Genomic DNA, 19,253 nt, shown 5'->3' on the forward strand with positions numbered 1-19,253 from the left:
TCACAGGGGTTCCTGCTGGGCTCTTGGCAGCCCGGCGAGGAGCAGGGAGCCCTCCCACTTGCCTCCCTAGCTAGGAGCCAGATACAGGTTCACAGCAGGGAGGCTACCAGCCTTCGTCAATTTCATGGCTCCCTGCCAGAGCTATGAAATTGACAAGAATGAAAGCTGAAAGCGGATATAAGTAACGCCGTGTCTACATGGGCACTGCATCGCTAACTTAGTGGTTCTCAACTTATTTATCATTGTGGGCCGCACGTGTTACCTGGGCTGCAGGAGCCAGGTGGCAGGGCAGTGGAGCCTGGACCCTGACCCCAGAGCTTGCAGGGCTGGGCGGCGGCCACGGACCCCACTGCACCAGGCAGCCAGGAACCCAGACCCTGCCACGCGGGCCAGCCTTTAGCACACAGCTGATCTGGGCTGCAGCTGTGTGCAAACTGGGCGACAAGCGGCCCACGGGTTGAGAACCGCTGCTCTAGCTACACGGACATACGCCCTGCGTCTCTCGTCGAGGTGAAGTTATGTCAGTGCAGTAGGTCGGGCACTTACACTGGTGGGAGCAAGGCTGTAGTGTGTACACACCGGGCGGCTTTATTATAGCTGGAAGTGCTGGTTGTGGAAGTGATGGCTGGTGGCAGGTCTGTGGCTTTGGAGTGGCTCAACAGGAAGATGAGATCAAATCTGCCCCCTGAAAGGTGGCCCAGGGCTGGGTCCTTATTTGCCTGCCCTGGTGTCCAGACGTACCAGAGGAAGAGGCCTCAGGTGAGAACCAGCTGGCTTAGGAACCGCAGTTCATCCAGTCCAGTCTCCTGTCTGAAGCACAGAGCAAAGGGCAGGACACCCAATGGCCAGTTACGAGATCACTCGCCCACAGGGGAAAGTTTACTCCCAAGGACAGGGAGCTTATGCCCTGAAGCAGGAGGGTCTGGCCCATCTCAGATGCTTTTTGGTTTAGTCCTCACTAGCCTAGCTGTGAACGCTCTCATTAGCCAGAAAAATGTCCGAGCCCGCCAGCATCAACAATGTCCTGTCTCTTCCAGGCTGAGCTTTCAGCCCCTGCCCAGCGCCGTGCTAAACCTTTGCACACACGTGGGGTTTGCTGCAGATCCAGTGTCTCTCCATCGAGCACCGCGAGGAGCTGATGGCTTTTGCTTCCTTCAGATACGCGCACTTCCCTCCCCCGCCGATGTGAAACCTGCAGGGAAGGAGCAAAGGGATTGTCAGCAGAGGGTTCCCAGTCACCCAGCAGGGTCACAGCACATAGAAACCCACAGACAGTCACACCGCGTGCCAAGGGAGGTAACCGGGATTACCCCCATAGCACAGATGGGGAAGTGGAGGCACAGAGATGAAGGGACCTGTCCCGGGCAGCACAGCAGTTAGTGACAAAGCTGGGATCAGACCCCAGGTCTCCCTATTCCCCATCCCCTGCTCTAGCCGCTGGGCCACGCTGGCTCTAAGGGGAGGCTCCTTCAATCACAAGGTGATTATTCACCTGCACTTTGGTCTGGGGGAAGATCAGAGCAGCCCTCCCACCACAGACCCGGCAGTGGCTGGTGAGTGACACGTCTAACCTGTTCCTGACTCCTGGTGATTAGCATCAGGGCAGCTGTATCTGGGTTAGCTCCCCTCAGCAGCACATACATGAGTGTTCAGGACAGATGGACACACACGGAAGCAGACAGACCGAGGCAGCAGCAGTTCCTCCAGCAGGGGTCAGCCAGACACAGCCACCAGCTTTCCTCCCGCCCCGGGCAGAGTCGGGTCAGCGCCAGCTCCCCCAGCGCCGCAGAGCGTAGCTGCGAGCCGGCCGACGCTGTCACGGGGGGACCAGAGAGAGCGGCAGGAAAGGCAGAGCCCAGGGCAGAGAAGTCGCCCCAGCACATGGGGAGCTGCTGGCGAGGGTACTGTTTGGGATGGGGTTGGGGAAGGAGACAGACAGCGAGAGCACTGAGCACTGCACAGATGCAAAGTGGCTGGAGATTCACACCCCTCCGGCTAGGGAGGAGGGCTCTGCCTGCCCCGCAAAAGTGACTAAGACCCACGGCAGGAGACCGGTGCAGAGGGAACCAACCCCTCCCAGCCCCATGGCAGGAGCGGAGATCCCTCAAGGCAGAGAGGAATCAGCACCACGCAGGCCTGGGATCGGAGAGCCCAGATCCCCCATCGCTCCCCTATGCTTCCCACAGGAGGTAGTGCTGGGGGCGGACGCAGACATGGGGAGCACATTGATGTCACTTTGTCATACAAGACTCAGGTTTCCCTTTGTCGGCGAGGAGTCCTGGCTCGGTGAGAGTCCAGGACGTCAGGCGCCCGCGACCAGATACTCAGGGAGAGGCGAGAACTCACCAGTTGTTGAATTCGGTGCCGTTCACCCACCTCCAGGGCCGGAGGTCCTGTTCCCTCTGGAGGCCGAACCAGTGATCACGGGGGTCTCTGTAGCGCAGCATGAAGTCCTTTAACAAGAGCAGCAGGAAACCGTTCATGTCATGCCTGACAGAGCGCCCAGCAAGATGGGTTTGAGTCTATGGGCTGATAGACAGGGCAGGGGTAGCCCCGTCCCCCAATCCAGCAAATGTGTCCCATGCAGTGGCTGCCACCAGCTGCAGCCAGCACGTGTTTTGCAAGAGATTATTCTAGTGTGACATGATCTGGGGACCCTGTCAGAGGGCGGGTGCTCAGCCCCCCGTGATAATCAGTCCCCTTAGGGAGGGTCTCACTTGGGCTCCCACGTCACGTCAGAAAGACCTGGACACATTGAACAGGTCCCAGCCTAAGAGCCACAGGACGCCGGGCGCTCCAGGGATGAGAGGCCCAGGGGAAGCAGCAGGGGTGGGGCTCAGGGAATCAGTAGGGCAGGGAGCTGTGACAGCTCAGGCCAGAGGGCGTGGATAGGGAGGAGATCTCCGCAGATGGGAACCGGGGAGAGTGGAGGGGAAGGGACTGCAGTAGCCACGGCTGGAGGGGATGGGATGGGGAGGAGATCTCAAAGGACGGGAACCAGGGCCGGGAGGGGGGGAGAGGGAGAGAAGAGACAGGGAAGCCGTGTCTGAGATGGGTTGAGTCTCACGAGTTGCTGCTGAGAGTCTGGAAGCCGGACACCCTCAGAACAGGCGCAGTTGGAACCGCTGAACCCCCGCGGGGAATCGCTGAGCTGCCCAGCCCTTCCCAGCAGCCCTTGGGGCGGAGGGGACGTGGTGCCCAGAGGTAAGCCCTGGTTCGCCAAGGCAGGTGTCAGGCTGCAGCCTGGCAGCGTCTCACTGTCGGAGGTGGGGGAGGAGCTGAGTTTGGGGAATGGAGGCAGAAGGGCAGCCCGTCGCGAGGAGGGAGCTGGAGCAGAGCCGGCTGTGCCCTGGGAAGTGGGACGTCTGCCTGGGACAGGGACGGTTAGATCGGCACCGGGCTGGGACCCAGCCTGGTCTCCCGTCATGCCAGCTCCCACCCCACCCCCAGGGTCTGAGCCCTGGCACCGTTCCAGCACCAGCCACCAGGCCGCGCCCGGCCCGTTACTGCTCCACGGACTCACCATGTCCTGCTGGGTGTCGATCCCAGCCAGGAAGGCGCCGAGAGAGGAGCAGTTGCTCCGGCTGTAGGTCCAGTTCCCTTCGGTCTCTGAGAAATAGTAACATTTCCCTTGGAACACGACCCAGCCATTGGGGCAGGCAGTCTCTCCTCGTACCCCCAAATCAGCCACATGTGGCTTAGATGTTGTCACTGGAGGGGAGAGAGTAAGAGGGTGAGTCTGTCCCTGGCCCCTTCCCTGGCCCCCAGGGGAGCAGCCCCTCAGGCAAAGAAACCCCCAGCCTGAGTAGAGCCGGGACCCCACACCAGAGCCAGTGATTCTGAGCCTGAGATAGATCCCGCCCCCCGCCCTGATTGGCATAGCGGGGACATGCACTGACCCGCCGTACGGACTGGGAGGCGGGACTCCTGGGTTCTGATCCCCCCCACCCTGCAGTCCTAGCCCCATGCGACCCCCTCTGTAAGAAAGGGAATTGCCTGCCACCCCTGGGGCTGAGCGAGGTGATGGCCGGACAGCGCTCAGAGAGTTCACTGAGCAACGGGGAATTCACTTGGGTCAGTCCCATCATCTCACTTTATCCCGGGGGGCCTGGCAATACAGTAGGGGAGGGGCTGGCTCCAGGTCACAGGGAGTCAGTGGTCGAGCTGCGATTCGAACCCGAGTCCTGGCCAGTCCTTCGCTCACACCGCACCCCTCCCGAGTGCAGGGGGCTCACACAGGTGTCGGTTACGGCGCTTCTGTAAGATGAATTTCAGGGGCGCGCTCAGCCCGTGGCACTAACTGGACTCAGGGGCGGGAACCTGAGCACCTCAGCCATGGGAAGCTGCTTCTGTGCTGTGAGTGGTTAGATCCACCGGAAAAACATATCCGGCCAGGGCAGTGACGGGCCGGGGCACAATCTCCAGGCACTTGGCACACAAATCCAGCAGTTATGCTGGGGCTGGCTCTGCAGCGGTTTGCCCCAGACGGCCGGGACCGGGCACACACAGGCGCTGCCGTCACTTGTATAGGCCAAACCCAGGCACCCCCGTGATGGATGCAGCGTAGATGCCTAGACAGAGGCATGACCTCCTGGCTCACGCTTCCTATTTGTAGGCCTTTCAGCATGCGCACACCCACCATAGCAGCACCCGAGTTCCCCACAAGCATGGGTTGATTTTAGTCTCACATTTCCCCCCCGCCCTGTGAGGCAGGGAAGTGTAACTAACCCCATTTTACTAAGGGGAAACTGAGGCACCACGCAGGGAAGCATTCTGTCCAGTCACCCAGGGGCAGATCTGGGAACAGAACCCAGGAATCCCAATGCCCGTGCCAATGTTTTAACCTCAGGCCTGACCCACACCAGGCTGCTGCGCAGAACCGGGACTCTCCACCTCCCTAATCCATATGAACAGCGCCAGGGAGGGCTTGGAAGGGGCCTGGTGCAGTGGTTTGAATGGGGTGAGTAACAAGTTACATTGGGGCCGGTCCTGCCTGTCACAGCATAACCGGCCTCCAATGGCAATGGGGCCAGCCCTACCTGTCCCTCACTCCACCCTCCTCCCCAGCTGGGGAAATTACTGGGGGCCCAGGACAGGCGGTCACGGGTTAAAACCCAGTCCAGGCCTGGCGATAAGAGAAGTTCCCGGAGAGGCAGCGGAGAACCTCCGAGGGAGAGGAGGGCTGGTTGTCTGCGGATCTCCGCAGGGAAGGAGAGTTGGAAGGGGCCAGCTTGGAGAAGCCGAGGGAGGGCCGCAGCCGGCCTGAACGAGCAGCACAGACCCCAGAAAGAGGCTCAGAGACTCCTGATCCCAGGAGGGAAAATCTACCCAAAGAATCACACAGGCCCAGGCGGGCTGGGTGGGAGATCCCTGAATCCACGGGAACAGAAGTTAGACTTGAGGGGCGAAGGAGCAGTTTGATTTGCTGCACAAGACTTAATGAGACAGCAGAAAAGGGAAGGAATCTTAATTTAAGGTACTTGGTACAAGAGGGAGCTGGAGGCAGCACACCTGCAGGGCCAGGTTAGGGTGCCCCCTTGTGGGCAGAGACAGCTCCCTGTTATACTATCCTATTAAAATACATAGACGCTCTGCATTAACATCCATAGGAGCTGGGAAAGGGTCACGGTGCTCAGCCCAAAGACCCTGATCATGTTATTTAATTCCCTGGCTTGCCAACAAGAGCCTAGCAAGCATGGCAGGGCTATTAGAGACATCAGGAACCAAGCACTGCAGAGTTCAGGTTACTCCCCTCCCTAGATCACCTTAACTCTGCCCCCTTGTAGTGACACTGGCCTGCTCGTCACATGCCGAGTAGGGAACTAAACCCCACTCTGCATAACACACTAATCCTGTGTGTGTGTCTGAGCCCAAGCAAAGGAGCAGGGGTCTCACACGGACAGTGCTGCTTTCCAGGGGGATGTCCCGGGCAGGGGGAGGTTGGATATTTAGACTCCCTGCAACTGGGCTTAGTGACACAGGGAGAGTCGGCTGCCTCAGAGAGCCTGAGGGCCCCAGGATGTGAGGGGCTGGGTAGCTGCCATGCCAAGCCCTCTGTGCCGGAACAGAATGGGTCTGAGGAGCGGGGGTCTGATCGTCCTTGCACGGCACTGTGTCCAATCTAGACGGTAACAATACCGAACACTAACCATGCATGAGCCTCCATCAGGCACCACGCCACATTAGGCTAGACAGGGCAGCAGCCTGTTTCCTGGGTTTGGCACGGATGGAGAGCGCAGCTGGATTTTCGAGGAGTGTCTACAGGGGGGCAGAGTTAAGGTGGTCTGGATGCCCAGAGTGCTACGAGCAGCCTCCGCTCTGCACTGCCTGGGTTTTTAACGTTGAGGGAGTTATTTGAGCTGCTGTTCTTGCCAGGCTCCAGCGGAGGGAGCCGGGGGAACGTGGCAGCGACTGAAACGAAGGGTCACATTTAGCAGCATGAACAGCATCTATGGCGTGTGCCAACTAGATCGGTTAATAGCCGAGGTGGAAACTCCCCCAACTGCGTTACAAAGTGACGGACAGGTTTGTTTCCCAGCTGCGCTGCAGTGAGAGCCCCCCCATCCACTGCCTAATCAAGCCGGCCTCAAAAACACTGTAGGACTTGCAAGCCGTGTCCTGTGTCCTCAGAGGAACACTGTGCGGATGAGCTAGAGATCCTGTGGTGGGAATGAAGTTCCCTCCATTGCTCCAGGTGTGTGTGTGTCTGAGCTGTACAGAGGGAGTGCTAGGCACTGGGGCCGGGTGGGGGAAGGAATTGGAAAGACATCTCATGTGAGTCCTTGCTGAAGTCAGAGAGACTGGGAGGGGAAAACATGCAACTGAATGGGAAGCACAGAGGAGGCCAGACGGGCTGGGAACTCACCTGCCAGAGCTGCCCCCAAACCAATGACGAGGATGACCAGACCTGCAACTGTGCCCCATACTAATGGATTCCTGAAGGGAGACAGACAACCTGAAAGAGAAGCCATGAATGTCCGCAGGGCTGCTCCACTGCAGGGGATCAGGGAGCCAGCAGCATCGGACCAGCCACAGACCAGGTATTTATTTAGATCGCTGGAATGCGTGTGCCCTTGCACGTCTGGATAGTAGTTAAAACCACACACAGTCCTAACAATGTCCTCCCCAAATCCCACCGCGTTACAGGGATCTCAGTTCCTGTTAAGAGGATAAACGGGGCTAGCTAACCCCCCTCTTCCAGTCCAGGCTCTCCTGGAGCATCGGAAGGGTGACCGGCTCCCAGCTGTCAGGGATGGGAATGGGTCTCACCCTCCCCTTCCCTGCAGTCTGTGCCCTGAGCTGTGTCCGGGCCCCCTGCCTGTCACTGAGCCCAGAGCAATTGAACACAAGACCCCCTGCCCCTTCCTCGGTGAGTGTGGGGGGAAATCTACTCTCTCATATTGATTCCACCAGAGAGCTGAGAAGGTGTCGCAGAACTGAGACTTCAGAGACATTCTGAAAAATGAAGGAATTGGGGGACACTGGCTCATTACCCAGGGAATAAACCCTGTGCAAAAGATGTCCGCCCTCTGAGCCAGCGTGGGGCTGGGAGAACAGCTCTGTGGCCCCACCCAGCCTTCACAAACAGTCTTCCCCAAATGCCCAGAGCCACGTTTTCAGAATGCCCAGGGAAAACCCTGCTCAAACCCGGGCTGTGGCCACAGGCCTCAACGGAAGGCAGGAATTTCACTGTCCCCACACACCTGGCTCCTTGTCATGCACAAGTGGAGGATCCTGGGGGTGCCCCAGATGTGGCTAGACTAAGTGCTTTGGGGCTGGGACTGTCATTGTGTGCATGTCTGTACAGCACCCAGCACAACAGGCCTCAACCTGACTGGTCTCTAGGCGCTGGAGTAGAAATACAAGAATCTGCGAGGAGGCCTATGCTCTCCTGTTTGAAAATCTGGTGCTTACGATAAGCAGAGGGGAGAAGGGATGGAATGAACACAGGACAGGGACCAAGTGTTTTAGATGCAGACCCTATAGTGTGTAGAAATGGGGCTAGCGCCCCTTTAAATAGCTCGTGAGCCCTCCAGCAGCGCTCACTGTGTTTTAGGTTTGAGAAGCCAGCCCGAGCAGCAGTGCGCATGTAGCTGAGCCTGGGGTGTCCGTGTGTAGCTAGTACACATGGGTATTTGGCGCCCCACTGTGTCCTGGAGTTCGTCATAGCATTTCACTGCCTTTTGCTCTCTAGTCAGGAGTGACACGTGCCCACCCAGAACTGTTCATCCACAACCCCCCGCTGCACACAGAAAAGGGCGGTTACAGGTGCAGGCTGGGTAACTGTCGACAGGAGCCCACTGGGGCAGTCGGGGCCTTGCTACCTGGACAAACGCAAGGAGACGAACCCTCAGTGGAAGGGGAAATTGCAAAGCCAGCATGCAGCTCCCCACAGCCCATTCCCTGACCACGAAGCTGTGATTACCTGGGTCCTGTCCTCTCCTTGCATCTCCATTGCTACTTGACAACTCCATTAATTGTTCTTGTTGAGGATTCTCTCCAGATTCTGTGTCCCCTCCTGCCTCAGGGTCCCCATTACAGATGGGGAGCATCTCTCTTTGCAGCCTCTGCTCAGTTGAATCTGCTGTTTTCCCCATCTCTCCGCTGACGCACACAGGTTGCTCTGAGCACCTCTGATCCGCTCCTCTCCGGCTGTAGCGAGAGTCACGCCGATTCCTCTCCCTCTGCGGCTTTCAGTTCTGCGCAGACGCGAAGATGTAACACTCAGAAGAGTTCAGGGCACAGCGGGGTCAGTTCTGGTCATTCCCTGTTTGGGCCAAGAACATAAGCACCACGACACCCAGTTAGTTTTTGGCTTCTGAGTTCTACTGCACACGTTGAGAGCCCGCAGACCTGATCCTAATCCCACAGCAGAACCCAGATCCTGCCAGAACAGCCCAATGGCACCACAAACAGTCACTCATTTGGCACATGGATCTGGCCGGCTTTTGGGCCCAAATTCAAGACTTCGCCTAAAGGAAAATGATAGTTTATTGATGCAGTCTCGCCGCACCCCCTGGAATCCACCATCATTCGGCCCCTCACCCTGCTGCTCCTAACAAGTGAAGTTCCTACCAGGACAACAAGAGAGTTTTTAATCTGACATTGCTGGGCAAGAACATTTCAAACCCTGTATCCAACATCTAGACTCAACTGGCTCCTGCTTTTGGCTCAGAAACTCTAAGTCAGATCAGTAGCAGGTAACATATCTGGAAGTCTCCATTCACAGGAAGCCATTACTCTCGGGGGAGGGATAGCTCAATGGTTTGAGCATTGGCCCACTAAACCCAGGGTTGTGAGTTCAGTCCTCGAGGGGGCCATTTGGGGATCTGGGGCAAAAAAAATTGGTCCTGCTAGTAAAGGCCAGGGACTGGAAGTGATGACCTTTCAAGGTCCCTTCCAGTTCTAGGAGATAAAATAATAATATATGGAGATATACCTATTTTATATTATATTATGATTACTGTCACACCATGAGAGTTTGGTCACATCATATATAAACTTCCTGTTGCGGGTTTCCTTCTGCATGGGCAGTCATGCAGTTCCTTCTATCAGATTTCTTTCCAAGACTGTATTATTAAGACTATTTAGAACAAAGAAATGTAAACGTAACCCTACACAGCCTAGACCAGCCAAGGAGGAAACCAAAGAACAACCTACGGCATCTGAAAAGGACGTGCATTGATGATACGCTGTTCTGTGATAGCTAGCAACCGAAGAGCCAGAAGTTAGTGTCTGCCTGAGAATCTTGTACATGAAACTCACTAAAATATACACTATTTTTGAGACCTCAGTGCACTCAGTTGAATCTCATCGTCATAAGGCATTTTTGGTCCAGCCGTTAAACAGATTCTCCTTCGTACAAGTTTGTAGTCATAGTTGAGAGATTGAGGCTAGATCTGGAACAACAACAACAAGCAACCCCCCTCCCAAAACCACCACCACCACCCCTCTTTTCTCGGTGAAGATAAGCAGCACACACTCGCCCCTTTCTAAAACTCTATTACTGTGGTCATTCTGCTGTGTTGAAAGCATTGGTAACGCTTGGCACTGTTCCAGTATAAGGTTGACAGGAAGCTTTTGCTTATTAGGCGTGGCAGAACTCAATATTTGTAATTTCAATGGAGAACGCTGGTTTAGTTCTAATTTTTTAATATGTTTATCACTTTCAATGTTCCCAGCTGTGAAGAAAGTGGGTGGGTGGGGGGCAGACAATAGGTAAAGACAACAGATGTTGATATTTTAAAAGTTCTCTTCCTTTGCCAGGCTGCACATGTCAAATCACCACCAACGGAGATATTTTCCGTCAGTGTGTCTGCGTGCCGTTAAATGAATACTGAGATTTTACTATCAAAATCGAATCCTTCCAAGCCTACCTATTAGCTGAATAGGTCATATTGTAATAGCTGCTTCATGGTCTATCATCTGCCCCCCAGCTGCTGAGTTCTTACGGGAGGAGGCAGCTTCAGCCCTTGCTGTTTAACCTCCTGTTTTCAACTAGGGGATGTTAGAGAGCTGGGAACATCCCCGCGTTTCTGGGGCTGAACCGTGCTCTTGGACTAGAGCAGCAGGACGGGCTGCTTGGCCCCTGCCATTTCCAGGAGAACTGCCCTGGACGGGACAGACACCTCCAGGCTGTTTGCCGCCCTAGCCAGGAGCAAACTGAGATTCTGGGGGGGGGGGGTTGTTCCACAGTTCAAACAAATAAATTGCTCAGCACAGCCCCCAACTCAATCCCCCTCCCCCATCTGATCAGCATGCAGCCCCACCCAACCCCCTCAACAACAGTCCCCAGTCCCCCATTTGATCAGTGGAGAAACATACCTGTTCTAGCTCCACCAGTGTAACCCCCTCCCCAATATCCCCCCCACCCGAGCCCTGCTCCACTCTCCAGGGTTTAGCTGAAATCCCTTCCTCCCCAACCTCCAAATCGGTGCAGCCCCGCCCCCTTGCTCCATGCTCCCCCTCCCCACCCTGATCAGTGCAGGATCTCCCATCCTCACCTAGTACCAGAGATCCCTCAGTCCGTGCACTGCGTCTCCCTGCCCCAGCAGGACCCTGAACCTGAGCAGGGCAGGATTGGGTCCCATAGACCCAGGGACAGAGAATCCCAGGGCTCTGCTCAGGGCTGTTTCTTCAGCAAACGCTCGAGTCGGCTCCCCTCTCTTCTCCTGCAGACACAAGCTGCAACATGAAGCCAAGAATCAGAACCTGGCAGCTTGCGCAACCCTCAGCACGCACCCACTTCACTCTCCCGCGGCAGGTGGCACTTCCCATTCCAGCCAATCCCCGCGAGCACTCCGGAAAACACACCCTAAAAGGGCAGCAGATCTAAACATGACAAGAAGGGAGCCCCACGGGAGAGGAGCCAATTGGCCAGCAGTGAGACTGTTCGCAGGTCCCAAGAAGTGCCCAGCCCCGGACATACCTTGAGGCTCTCATGATCTTTTTAATAACCAGTAATTAAACACACCTTATCGCCTGTGGGGAGCACCTGTCACAAAACGAGCCTCTGAATCCAACTGATCCCTGCATAACACCTTCAAAAGACGAGTCTGGGAGCTTAAATTCATTCTTCTGCTAGACACTAGAAATCACAGACTGAACACAGACACCGCATTTGTGGTTTTTTTACAAACAGTCGGTAACCCACTAATCCCCTCTTTTTGCCCTATGACTGCAGAGGCGTTAACCAGCCATTCTACCTTGAATGGTCCCTTAGAATATGTGCTAATTACTGATGCTAAACAATTTGTTCCACCTTAGCCCGGAGAACCTTTCCCAGACCTGAAGAAGAGTGCCCTGTGTGGCTGGAAAGCCTGTCTCTTTCACCAACAGAAGTCGGTCCAATCAAAGATATTACCTCACCCTCCTTGTCTAACCTTTCAATATTTGAGCGACTTATTTAAGAGATCCTTTGCCCATTAAGAAACATGTTATGCTGAGCGCCGTGCAAAAATAAAGAATCCGTGATAATTATGGGCACCCGATGCATCCCCTCTCTTCCCTGGCCCTCTAACCTCATGCACAAAGATATTGCCCATGGTCTTCAGTTTTGGAGACTGAAAATGAAAACCATAAAGGAGCAATCGCAAGATCTACAATTGTCACCCCCCACTCTCAGTAACAGCACTTCCCAGAGAGTTAAAACCCATTGAACTCTTGTGCCGGGGCTGCATTGTTTTGGACTAATGGTAGTTCCTGCCTCTCCACCAAGCTATTCTTCATAACAGAAAGGTTCTCCTTCAGCAGAACAGATTCAGATACAATGGTCTGTTACAGAGAATGCCAGACAGAGCTGCCCTCTTTCAAAATGGTGTCCTCTCCTCTTCTCCTCAATGGGACAGAAGCCATACCTGTCCTCGCTTGGTGGCCATTTTGAGAAGGGCATCTCTCTCTCTTTACTTCCTCAAAGTGCAGGGACCCACCAGCTTCCCTGAGGGATCCTGTGGCTTCAGACCCATCAAGAACAATGCAATATGGAGGCCATTTTGAAAGGGGACTATTCTTTCTGACAACGTTTGTTATGAAAAATAGCCATTAAGCCTGAATGTCTTTGCAGACGCCACCCATTCAGACAGATCTACTCAACAGGCAGGCCACAAGGGAAGGGGAACCGGTGTATCTGAGCACACAGGGTAACCAGTAGGGTGGTACCAGAAGCAGGGGGAATTTTGAGGACAGACAGGGTGGGTGAGGGGGAAGAATCTGGAAAGGCTATTTTGCCCTGCTCCGGTCAAACAAAGCAACTGTAAGTCTACTGCAACGGGCCCATATGCGCGGGCTACTTTGTGCTTCAGAGGGAATGAATAGAACAGGTAATCATCACGTGAGCCACCCCATCATCCACTCCCACGTTCTGGCAAACAGAGACCACAGATACTCAGAGCACGGTGTTGCATCCCTGCTCATCCTGGCTAATGGCCATCGATGGACCTATCCTCCATGAACTTATCTAGTTCTTTTTTGAACCCTGTTAGTGTCTTGGCCTTCACAACATCCTCCGGCAAGGAGTTTCACAGGTTGACTGGGTGTTGTGTGAAAAAATACTTCCTTTTGTTTGTTTTGGACCTGTTGCCTATTAATTTCATTGAGTGACGCCTAGTTCTGGTGTTATGAGGCGTAAACAACACTTTCCTTATTTACTTTCTGCTCACCAGTCATGATTTTACATACTTCAACTTACTTATCTCTTTTCCAGTCTTTTTAATCTCACCTAATATGGAAGCTGTTCCATGCCCCGTATCATTTCCATTGCCCTTATCTGTACCTTTTCCAATTCCAGTATATCTTTTTTGAGCTGGGGCAACCAGACCTGCACGCAGTATTCAAGAGATGGGCGTACCACAAATTTATATAGAGGCATTACGATATTTTTCTGTCTTGTTCTCCATCCCTTTCCTAGTGGTTCCTAACAGTCTGTTTGCTGGATTTGCAGCGGCAGTCAGAAAAAGCTGATGTTTTCAGTGACGCCATGCCACTGTTACTCCTGGGGGGATTCTGTGCCCTTGCGGGGGCACATAATGCATTTGGTCTGCATTTTTCTGTGCCCCCCGTGCAGAAAAATTAAATAAATAAATCAGCCTCTTCCCTGGGAGCCCAGGCGGTGCGTCTGTTCCAGTGTGTCTGGAGGATCAGCCTCAGAGACAGGGGAGGGGAGCCGGGCGTACGTGTGTGCCTGAGTGAGCACCGTTGGAGGGAGCGGGTCAAGAGGCAGGCTAGAGGCACAAATAGCCACCCTGCCTGAGTTAATTGATTCATTCACCGAGGCACTAGCTGCCTGCCTGCCTGTAGTAACGTTGTTAAAGTTGCTTGTGATGGTTAATTGATCTCATTCTCTGGAGCAGAGATGTAGCAGCCTGACTGTTATGTTAATTTTGTTCACGTTTCTATTGTTTTTCAATTCCCATTCTAGGTCAATTCCCCCAGGAGCATAAAGTTTTAAGGCCCTACATTGCCAGAGTGATTTGAAGGCGCCTTATTATAAAGGACAGTAAGGGAATCCTGAGCTAGGAAGGTCTACGTGCTTTCTCACTTTCTTCCTGTGCCAAAGTGACACAATGGAATTAAGGATCTGAACAGGATTATTTTACGTACCCATTTTTTAAAAAAAGACTTTTGAGGGCAAATAAAACATTTACCAAGCAGTCAATAAAACATGAGGACTGTCAGAACCAAACACTTCCCAAAGTACCCAGCCAGGACGATAATTAGAAAAACTGTACGACTTTCATGTGTGCAAGTCTGAGCAATTTGAAATGACATTCCACTCCTCCCCCCGCCCCACATACACACCCAGTTTGGTGTTCTGTAATGTAATTTAAATGAAAATCCAGGATTGTAACTGGAATGCAGGGTATTAGTTACCAAGTGTTTGTAACTTAATTTTCATGTGTTTAGGAAATGCTGAATAGTTATTGAGACTTTTTTCTGTATTGCAGTTTAAATAAATTACCAAAGCAATTGAAACTGGTGTGATTATATTGCATTATTTTGACAAATAAAATATGCAGAATTTTGAATTTTTTGGCACAGAATTCCCCCCAGGGGTAAACTGTTACGGGGTTAACACCCTTAATCTAATCTGACATCACAAGCCATGAACTAACATTCAGAGCAGGGTGGACTGATAATAATCAAAAGTTATTTAAAATCACCAAGCAGGAAACCTTGATTTAATCATTTAATTTAATCTTGTTCTGAATTCATACTTTAGTTATTTTCCTAAAGAGAGGTTGATTCTCACTGGTTGGAAATCATTAAAACACGCTGATTTGCCTTTACGCTAAATGTGGTGGGGGTTTTTTTGTTTTAATACAGTATATCTAGACACATTTATTTAAGCAATTATATAGCTTATGTTTGTACAGATTCTTAATTTTTATATTTGTATTGTGTTAGAAAGTGGTGAGTGACGTTTTTCCTACTAGACAATAATGATTTGCGGCAAGCTCTGTTTAAATGGAAAATCAAATTCAAATATAAATGCACCAAAATTTTTTATTAGTTAAATAAAAACTACCTTAAATGTGCTGGATATACAAGAAACCTATTATCAAAATGTTTTGCATTTAAAACTGATTTGTTAAACAAAGTATTCTCTATAGTCATGGGCGATGCATGGGGGGGCCCAGCGGCCCTCGCTGACCCGCCCGTGGCAGTGGCCCCTCACTAGCTCCACCCCCCAGTAGCAGCACCCCCATTTATACCAGTTACCTGTGTCTAGAGTTAGTGAATTAAGCTGATTGTTTCTGGTCACTGTGTCCTTCAAGATTTTTAGAACTAGGAGATCTCATCCTGTTACATCTAGTTATTATTCATGGATTGGAAGAAAGAAAACAGAAAAGCTTATTTATCCAACTAGGAATGAACTAGTCAACAAATTGAACTATTTAAATAAATTGAAATGAAGAAAAATTCTCTCTGCAACAGAGGCTACTGCTGTTAAAAGCTGGTTTATCATTTCAGCAAACTCTCGTTCCAGGTGCTTAGTCAGTGCCTTCCACTAGTTCAGTGATTTGCCTTTATTTAAGCCTTTGCAGAAGACAAGTTCTGCTTAATTCTTTTTAATTAAGAAATTATAGTATGTTTAGGTTCTAACCCAGGCTGTCAAATTCAAATAGGTTTATTTTTAAAAGAAAACCGATATTTACTTTAAACAACATTTGATTTTGTTTTTAAAAACTGATTTCTATCCAACCCATTTTAGAGACATTAAATGTTTTCACTTCTTCCATCCTCATTATAGCACTAAAGAGCAGAGTTAAGGTTTCTGAGGACGGAGAATCTGTTATTAAAATAGTGAGGGGGGTAATGAGCATTAATCCTAAAAACACATGTATATTCAACAGTAGCCTGTACTGAACACTGGCAATGATCTAATAACACAGGAAAAGTTCAAAGAATCTGATGAGGCAGAGTTTGGACACTCAAACCTTGACACGTTTGGATTGCTTTCAAGTGTAACCATAATGGTAACCAGGGCCGGCTCCAGGCACCAGCCCACCAAGCTTGTGCTTGGGGTGGCACCTGGAGGGGGGCGGCGTGGTGCGGCGCACTGGTCCCCGGGGAGAGCGGGGCCACGGCCGGGCTCCGGCCGCCCTCCCCCCCAGCGCCCTCCCCCCGGCCACCGGGGGGAGAGCGGAGCCCCCGCCAGGGCTCACCGCCCTCCTCCCGGGGCTCACCACCCTCCTCCCCCCGGCCGCCGGGGGGAGAGCAGAGCCCCCACCGGGGCTCGCCGCCCTCCCCCCCAGCGCCCTCCCCCCGGCCGCCGGGGGGAGAGCGGAGCCCCCACCGAGGCTCGCCGCCCTCCCCCCGGGGCTCCGGCCGCCCCGATGGTAAATTCCTTAGATTTATAAATTCCTTTTGAGATAATTACAACATCCCTGCAATGTTGTTTATCCTCAATTACTGACGTGTGCGCTCAACTGAATGCCATTTTAATGTAGTTTTTGACCAAGAATCTATACTTGAGGTTCTTCCTGACGTGTCCAACTTCCTTGCAGAGGATGAAGTTGAGACCAGTTTCCTGCCTACGCTAATTGATTTTTCATTCATGTTTCTTTCCCTGCTGTGTACCAGGGCAACATTTTAGTTACGTGATTGACAGGCCCAAGGGTGCTAGGTGCTGTACAAAGGGCTGCCCCAATTAGAGTGTATTCTGGTGGCAAGCCATGGCACATTCAGCGGGCCTACCTCATTTCCTACTCTCAGGTAACCCAAGGACCCTTGGAGAGGCCCTCTTGCCCCAACAGTACCCCTTCCTCGGGAAAACTTTGTTCAAATAGTCCAAAACCTAAATCCCAACACACAGTCCATTTATCACAGCAGTGCAAGCAGTCATTGAAATCCTAGGATTTCTCATCCCTTGATGCCCTACATACCACATGTCTGCCACACCTGGACTCTGTCAGTCCTCCTCTATCCAGACAGTCACCCCAGCCCTTCCAGCTGGAGTGCAACCCCCACTTCTTCCCCCCACTCCCCAACTCTCTGCTGACAGATCATCTTTACTAGGGGAGCGTGAAGTCCCTCACTCCCCGAGTCCTCTCCCATTTCTCCTGAGTCCAGCTCTCCAATGTGAAGACATCAGTGAGTCCCTCTACTGCTCCCCTGTTTTCAGCTCTGGGCTTTGAAGAAGCAGGCACCTCCCTCTGCTGCTTTTCTGCCTTCAGTCCTCTCCAACCCTGCTTGCTGATCCCCTCCTTCAGCCTCCCCCCAGGAACAAATGCTCCAAAGCACCCCTCCCTCCCCAGGCCTGTCTCCCTCAGAGTCTCCCTGATCCTGTATAATCCCAGGTGCAGCCCTGGGTTTTCAATTGGCCAGATGGGAGCACCTGCTCTGAACGTACTTCGTTCCCTGGGACCTGACACCCTGCGACACACCAAATGCATGACTGGGGCTTCTAGGTGTTACCCCAATACAAATGAAGAATAAATAAGCAGCCTGCACTACACTGACTGAGATTACGGAGAACCACAGGTTAAGATCACCGGCGCTTACCAAGATGTAGAGGACGAAAATGCACGTTCCCAGGTCTGCTTTTAGGATTTGTAGATCCTGCTGTTGGTGGTGTTCAAGCAGAGCTGGCTGAAAGTCTGTCGTTATGTTTAAACGGAAAAGGGGCTTTTCCGATTAAAAAAAAATGTTTTCGCCACGTGCTGAATTTCACAAACAGTTTTGGGGATTTATCATAATAGCAAAACCCAAATGCCTCCGTTTCTGAGAATCAAGAGCCAATAATTCCTTGGGTTTAAGCAACGGAAGTTTTTGGATGAAACCCGCCCCAACGAATTGAAGAAATTGGGCAACATTCCCCCTGGCCCATTTGTTAACATTTTTCACAAGGGGGGAAAAAGTTCCCATTAAAGTGCTGGTGAGAGGGAGCCCGGTATCAGGTTCAGCATCAGACAGGGACTAGACCAGTGATATTCAGACCTCAGCGATTTAGGAACCAAATTAGTCATCGACCTTACCCAAAAGAGCCACAGTCGTGTGAATCCATTGTTTCACTTACTAGTCAGACTTAAACAGTATGTCGGGGGAAAGATTGAATTACTCTCCCAGCAAGTATGTTAATATCAGGACTGCCACACAGGCTGGACAGGAGGCGAAGTGTACAGAGAGAGAGAGAGAGATGGAAACTACGCCCGGGTGCCCCACCGAGCCACTCCCCTCCCGCAGCAACACCTGCATCATCTGCTCCTGGGAGATCGCCGGCTGGGAACTGGACTCTTGCACCGGTCTCAGTGCCTGGGCACAGGCCTGCTGCTGCAGCCGCTGTTCCAGCCGGGCACAGGCAGGGTGAGTGTGATGTGCTGCCCTTTCTCTGCCCCCGGAGCGGGGGGGGCTGCTCACCTTGCCGTGGGGCTGGCGCTAAGGCAGGGGAGCAATTGCTGTGGGGGCTCCACAGGGCTCTCTCCCAGTCCCAGCTGATGTGCCTGTGTGATCCCGCCGGGGGGGGGGGGTGGAGGGGGGAAGGGCGCGCTGGCCTGCCACCCTGCAGCAGGCACGTGGTGTCCTCCCACTGTGGGGCTGCTTTAATTCACCCTCACACAGCTGGGAATCTATTTTGCACCACAGCATGGTAGCATAGGACCTAATCACATCAGCCACACCATAAGGGGCTCTTTCACCTGCACAGCTACTAATGTGGTATATGCCATCGTGTGCCAGCAATGCCCCTTTGCCATGTACATTGGCCAAACCGGACAGTCTCTACGCCAAATGGACACAAATCAGACATCAGGAATGGTAACATACAAAAACCAGTGGGGGAACACTTCAACCTCCCTGGACACTCAGTCACAGACTGGAAAGTTGCCACACTTGGCCTGAATAAAGCCTGGGAATGGCTGGCTCACTACAAAAGGTTCGCTCTCTATTTTGGTATTCACAACTTCTCATCAAGGGTTACTAAAGGGCCACATCCCCCCTGATTGTATTGACCTCGTTATCACTGGGCCTCTGCCTAGTAATGCTTCACACCCATCTCTGTCAGTGTGTATTTCTTCACCTGCCAAACTGCAGCTTGCACGGCTGCATCCGCGGAAGTGGGCTGGAGCCCACCAAAGTTTGCGCTCTAATACATTTGTTAGTCTCTAAGGTGCCACAAGACCCCTCGTTGTTTTTGCTGAAACACTCACACAGCTACCCCTCTGAAACATGATGCAATGTCCACTATGGCGAGAGGAAGTGAGGCCAGCACCAGCTTCATTGAGTCGGTAATACGGGGGTCCCCCTATTATAGACGG

The 19,253-nt window shown here is 52.6% G+C and overlaps 1 protein-coding gene across 5 annotated transcripts in view; it reads right to left on the bottom strand.

Moving 5' to 3' along the window:
• Nucleotides 1–19,253, bottom strand: part of LOC101947741 (C-type lectin domain family 2 member D-like) — a 75,030-nt gene continuing 55,777 nt past the window's right edge. For 3 of the 5 annotated variants that reach the window (XM_005312667.5, XM_065564277.1, XM_024112984.3), the window contains 5 exons: nucleotides 8,426–8,767; nucleotides 6,866–6,955; nucleotides 3,524–3,711; nucleotides 2,347–2,453; nucleotides 1–1,192 (listed from right to left, as the gene is read on the bottom strand). In XM_005312667.5, coding sequence (XP_005312724.2) covers nucleotides 1,069–1,192; nucleotides 2,347–2,453; nucleotides 3,524–3,711; nucleotides 6,866–6,955; nucleotides 8,426–8,597 — 681 coding nt within the window. In that variant the 5' untranslated portion in view covers nucleotides 8,598–8,767 and the 3' untranslated portion in view covers nucleotides 1–1,068. Of the gene's footprint in view, nucleotides 1,193–2,346; nucleotides 2,454–3,523; nucleotides 3,712–6,865; nucleotides 6,956–8,425; nucleotides 8,768–11,003; nucleotides 11,185–19,253 lie in introns of all 5 variants that reach the window. The other 2 variants (XM_065564276.1, XM_042845337.2) reach the window with 1 other exon arrangement.

The sequence above is a fragment of the Chrysemys picta genome, chromosome 12, assembly GCF_011386835.1.
Source record: "Chrysemys picta bellii isolate R12L10 chromosome 12, ASM1138683v2, whole genome shotgun sequence".
Classification (NCBI taxonomy): domain Eukaryota; kingdom Metazoa; phylum Chordata; order Testudines; family Emydidae; genus Chrysemys; species Chrysemys picta.